At 52.5% G+C, this 6,071-nt stretch overlaps 1 protein-coding gene across 1 annotated transcript in view; it reads right to left on the reverse strand.

The window, feature by feature from the left end:
• Positions 1–1,034: 1,034 nt before the first annotated feature.
• The window catches only part of RNF157 (ring finger protein 157), a 77,496-nt gene continuing 72,459 nt past the window's right edge, over positions 1,035–6,071 (reverse strand). The window contains exon 17 of the mRNA XM_011983513.1: positions 1,035–1,768. Within this exon, the coding sequence (XP_011838903.1) occupies positions 1,650–1,768 (119 nt within the window). The 3' untranslated portion in view covers positions 1,035–1,649. The remainder of the gene's footprint in view (positions 1,769–6,071) is intronic.

Consider the following 6,071-nt stretch of genomic DNA (forward strand, 5'->3'; position numbering starts at 1 on the left):
CGATTCTCCTTCCTCAGCCTCCCAAGTATTTGGGATTACGAGGCATGCGCCACCACGCCTGGCTAATTTTGTATTTTTAGTAGAGAAGGGGTCTCTCCACGTTGTTCAGGCTGGTCTCAAACTCCTGACCTGAGGTGATCCGCCCGCCTTGGCCTCCCAAAGTGCTGGGATTACAGGCATGAACCACCATGCCTCGCCAAAAAGCTCTTTTAGGGCAGCAATTCCAAACCCTAAGACAAGTCCACCACAATGGGCATAGCCTATAAGGCTCTCCCACATCTCAGTCTCACAAATAATAGTTGTTTCTAGCTTTGCTTTCCAAATAATCTCATGCCCTACTAAACCACCACCTTTTCCAAAGGCCAGTAGACAACACATGGAAGAGCCACAGGGAATCCACTGATGACACGCACGCTGAGGAAGGCAGAGCAGCCACCACCTCACAGTCCAGCTGTGCTGTTTCAGCTCTTGTATTTGTGACCTCACACTGGACTGGGGCGGGGAGTGCACACGAACAGAACACTATTTCTGAACTGCCAGTCAGCATGTGACTGGCTCCGTCTCCCTCTTCAGTGATTAGGCTCAGTAGCTCTGGAAGGCAAGGGAGGAACACATGGAGGATGGGGAGAGCCCTTGAGGTGAAGGCCCTGAGCCCTGATTCCAACCTCTGCTCCCAGCGCACTGCTGCTGGCCACATGCTGCTGCCTGAACTTAGTTCAAGGCTCTCCATCACTTCCTTTGGGGACCTGGGCACCAAACTAAGAATCACTGGTTCACATTTCTCTCAACCATTAACAAAAGGGGGTAGAGATGGGGGCAATAGGGACAAGAATGCCACCTCCCGGGTGAGTGAAGATGAAATATATGACCACTCCTCACCCAGTGCTTGGCACACAGAGGTGGTCAACACGTTTCTTGAAATGTCACCTTAGGATGGAGTCCCAGGCCTCCCTGAATGCACCTGATCAGGAGAAATGCTCCTTAAGGGAAATCATCTTAACTGGGAGATTCTCAGATTCAAGGGCTTCTTCTTAAGCAGACAGGCACGTGAGGCCCAGGAGACTGGCTCTGCTACCAGAAGGAAGGATTTTTTCTTTCAACCAACCTTTTGGTTGCTACCATTTCTTGTCCTTGAGAAAGGTGCTCCTAGTGCTTGTGAAGGGAAATGCCATATCCGTGCAGTATTGCTCTCCCTTTTCACAGGAGCCATCCTCCAGCCCTACCCCAAACTGCAGGTTTCCAATTGGTTATGATGTGCCAGAGACCAGGAAATGCCAGAGGGATGTTTGTAACAAAGCTGCCAAAACTCTAAGCCTTCTTGTTCTACCCCCTAAGGAGAAAAAAGATGTGTAAGAAATTAGCCCATGGACCCCAGCTCCACCTGAACATCAAGATACCGTGGGGGCATTCCAGAGTCCCTGCAAAGGGTCTCGTGAGCTGCAGTTCATTGAGTGGCTTTAGGTCACGGGGAGAAAGGAGAGCTCCAGTTCCCTCTGAGAGGTGAGGGATTGTGGTTACAGGTTGTAACAGCTGTCACAGGAGGATGAAAAGTCTCCAGCATCTTGCTGAGGATGCCCAGGAGGCAGCAGCTGAGTGAGGATGGATGGAATGCAGGGGCAGGAGAGGAGCCCAAGTGCAAAGGCTGGGGCTCAGACAGCCAAGGGGCCCCACACACAGGGCCTCGTCTCAGAGTCCTCCAGGCTGCTGGATGACAAGCGCCGGCGCTGGGCATTCCGACTGACGGCATTGTCATCAGCCTGCCAGGCACCTGGGGAACAGAAAATGAACATTACAGGAGCCAGACCTTTGGCCAGATCCAGATGGTGTCTCCAGCAGGGCAGCCCAGGAGTCAGCACGGAAGGAACAGGATGCGTGTCACCTGAGACTCCGATGAGGGTGCGAGCCACAGCACTCGTGCGTGAGAACGGAGAGAAGCAGGTGCTGACAGGTGCAGAGGCTGCTCCTGCCCCCTGGGCTAGGTACAGTCACTGCCACTGTGGCTCCCAGACAGGGAGGGACATGAAAGATGTTCCTTGTTTTGTGAACTTACCCTGGGATCCACTTTCGTATTTTAATTACTTGGTTTTAAAGTTTGCCTATATGTTACGATAGACAGGAAAAGGAAATTGGGCCTCGCGGAGCTATTTTCATCGGGGCAGGAAGAGGTGGGGGGAAGTGAGAAGACTGTTCGTTCTGGCCCGAAGTGTTAATGTTTTCTGTGGGGGCCCCGGGGGGCAGGAAAGGACTGGCCACCCAGCAGGGTTTCTGGGATAGAAGGCTGCCCGGAGGGAGGACAGTGTGAGGCTCCAGCCCCCATCACCTGCCGTTTTCCTCTCCTCCTGCACCTACGCAGCTGTTGAGGTTTGCTACTAGCTGGTGCCATCAGCCCAGCAGACACCAGCCCGAGAGCCTCGGGGTCCCACAGATACCACCACTGAACGCATCCTCTCCCCAAATCTGCTGTTGTCCCCATGTGAGGAGCGCCAGTGCCCATCTGGAAACCCATTCTTGGTGCTTCTCTTTCGTGTTCTGGATCCAATCCTCCACAACCTCCTGTGGGCTCACTTCCTAGCGGTGTTGTGACTCCATCTGTAGTCACACTAACCTGGGCTCCACTCCCAGTTTACAATGGTGTGATCCGGGGCACATCAATTTACTGTGGGCCTTGGTTTTCTCATCCATCAGATGGGAGATGAGTACTGACCTCACAGGCTTGCTGTGAGGACTAGACGAGAGAATGCGAGTGTTGGTGAGTGACTCCTAGAACAGCCTGTGCTCAGGCTCTTCCAGGCCATCTCGCCTCTCCCCTGAGAGTCCTCTTCATCTCCCGCCCACAGATGAGCTCACTCCCTCCAGTGCCCTCCCTCCGGTGAGGCTAGAGCGCTCGCTCCTGCCTTGGGCCTTGGCTGCCTCCGCTCTCAGGGCCCCCTGGCTCCCTGGGGTAGGGAAGGCATGTTGTCCTCCGGACCTTGTGGGCCTCCCAAGCATGTCTCCCAGTGCCCTCCCCTCACAAGGCACCTCTGGCAGGCTAAGGCACAGTGTGCTCCTAAGTGCTCCCTGCAGCCTGAACTACTGCTCCACGCATGCCTCACATGGTGGAAAACGCTAGGTCCCGGAGCTCCTCCATGGGACGAAGCTCCTCCTGGGCAGGGGCTGTGACTTCTTCACTGTTGCAGTCCAGAGCCCAGCACAACTCCTGACCCACAGGAGGACCTGTTCAGTGGACGAGGCCGACCAACTGTAGAGTGTGGCCGTGAGGTTGAGAGAGACCACTCACAAGTGTCCAGGGTCAGCCTCAGGCCAGTCCAGGACATGAAACTCTTTAATGGCACGTGGAGTCAGCAGGTATAAATGGCTTATTTCCATCAATGCCTTGGTGTGCTAATCCACCTCAGACTCCAGTAACAGTCTCTGGTGCTTGACCCCAGGGGAACAGTGAGAACAGGAGAGTCTTGGATCTCTCTCACATCCAAACTGAATTTGGGATCTTTACTCCCTGGGGGTGGGTACTGGAGCCTGGGACATGAGTCAAGCTGTTTTTTTCACGTCTAATGGTGGCACTATGTGTCTAAGTGTGGCAGGATGAATGTAAGGCAATATTAATATTGCCTTTAAAGTGAGGAACCCAAAATAAAATGAGCTGTTTGTTCATTCATATAATTTGGTAGATCTCATACCTATTCCTCAATGTTTATGGGGCAGGACTCCGGAGCTGCGGCTGTTCAGTAGGAAAGACCAAAAGCAAACGGTAAACAAGAGAGAAGACACACATGCATGCACAAATAAAAACAGCAGCACCACCACCACCACCGCCACCACCAGCAAGCCACGGAACGCTGGGCCTGAGAGGCTGCCCAGAGAGCCGTCCTGACTCTGAATTCACAGGAGTCCTCGCTACAAACTCCACCCTTCTATTCTATAGAAGTCTTAGCCAGGGCAGAACATCGGTTACTTGTGGAAGACTCAAGAATCAGATCTGAAGTCTGCTCTCCTGGCCTCTTGGTAAGCTCTGTGGTGAGGGAGATTCGCCAGCAAGTGGGGGGGCCCTTCCCCTGGCAAGGACCCTGAGGGGCCCACGGCAAGGCCCTGCTGCTGCTCTCTCCTTAGCCTCGTTCCCACGGTGAGCCTGGCTGCGGAGAGTCAGTGTAGGTGCTGAGGGGCCTTCCAGAGCAGGTGCCACCATTTTGTCTGGCCTGGAGGCCCCTCCAGCCAAAAAATGGAGCGTAGAGATTTAAAATCCTTAGAGGGATATGGGTAACAGTGTTTTCCATTCACGTCTCATTTTTTGGGATATCAAAAATGGGAGTATAAAGAGACCTCTAGAGGTAGATTTTGGGAGTACATTTAGGAAAATTTCACAAGCCCCTTTCCTGCCTCTTATTAAATGTAAGGACTGTAATAGTTCAACTGTCTTTGTAGGGTTGCTCTCCAGGGGAAGGAGGAACTTAGTTTGAATTTTTCCTTAGTGCCCATAAAGTGCAAATAGCATCTTAGTCTTGGGTTTTGAGGTCTCTCAAAAAGAGGAGATAATTCAATTTCAGGTCTCCACAAACCTTTTTAGATTTCACTGGATATGCTCATTCCAGTGGAATGCAGTCATTTAAAAATTATATTTGTATTCCCACTAAAAAGACCCAAATTATCTTTGCCTTTGTTGTTTTTTTTTTTCCTCAAGATGGAGTCTCACTCCATCTCAGCCTCCCAGGCTGGAGTGCAGTGGTGTGATCTTGACTCACTGCAACCTCCGGTTCCCAGGCTCAGTCGATCCTCCCGCCTCAGCCTCTTGAGTAGCTGGGACCTGGCTAATTTTTGTATTTTCTGTAGAGATGGGGTTTCACTGCATTGCCCAGGCTGGTCTCCAGCTCCTGGGCTCAAGTGATCACTCGCCTCGGCCTCTCAAAGTGCTGGGATTACAGGCGTGAGCCACTGCGCCCGGCCTATCTTTGCCTTTTTCCATCACTGACTACCCCAGGGCCTTCATAGAACTGTCACTTGCCATGATGACTATCCTGCCACCTGTGTAACAGTCCACCAAACTCCCTGGAGCCATATCTGCTTAGCATGGTCTCACAATTCTAGTCTTACTACCACCTGCCACACCCGTCAACTGAGATCTCCTTCCTTTATTCCTTTCAGAAGCAATCTCAGAACACACCACTCCCCAAAATCCACCCTTGGTCTTGGGGCTCAGGAAAACCCAGAAGTTTCTTAGGGGGAGCGGGGCTGGAATGACAAAAGTGCCTCTAAGCCCCTCACCAGTGTGACCAGAGTGGTGAGGATAGGAACCAACAAGGTTCTCAGTTCTTGCCACCAGCCAGGTCTCCTGGCAGAGCCTGTGAGCATGGCGCAGGGCACAGGGAGAGCATGGGAGGCACCCTGGGTTCCATTTCCCACTGGCCCTCTGTGAAGGGAGTGGCACCCGCTTGAAGAGGGAAACAGACTCAAGCAGAGACCAGGCGCATGTGCAGCTGTCCTGATGGGGAGAGAGCTGGCTGCAGGAACAGTGATGAGCTAAGACAGCCAGTGGTATCTCAGCCCTAAGATAGAAAACTGAACTCACAGCTGAGTGTGAAGAGGCTTATTTACTCCATGAGACCTACCAAAGTGGATATTCCTGTCTGTAACCTAGCAGACACTTCCAGAGAGTTCTCCAGCAAATCTGCTACCAGTGGAACCAGAGACACATTTTGCCTAGAGAGATGTGCTTTTCCCTCTCAAGTAAAAAGGGAACCAGAGGTTTTGAGACATCACTTTCACCCAGCTACTGACCGAGGATGCCAATTAAAAACAAATCATGGCCAGGCACAGTGGCTCACACCTGTAATCTCAGCACTTTGGGAGGCCAAGGTGGGCGGATCACCTGAGGTCAGAAGTTCGAGACCACCCTGACCAACATGGTGAAACCCCATCTCTACTAAAAATACAAAAATTAGCTGGGCATGGTGGCAGGCGCCTGTAGTCCCAGCTACTCAGGAGGCTGAGGCAGGCGAATCACTTGAACCCAGGAGGCGGAGGTTGCAGTGAGCCGAGATCGTGCCACTACACTCCAGGCTGGGTGACAGAGCGAGACT

This window comes from Mandrillus leucophaeus, unplaced genomic scaffold (genome assembly GCF_000951045.1).
Source record: "Mandrillus leucophaeus isolate KB7577 unplaced genomic scaffold, Mleu.le_1.0 Scaffold1, whole genome shotgun sequence".
Taxonomy (NCBI): domain Eukaryota; kingdom Metazoa; phylum Chordata; class Mammalia; order Primates; family Cercopithecidae; genus Mandrillus; species Mandrillus leucophaeus.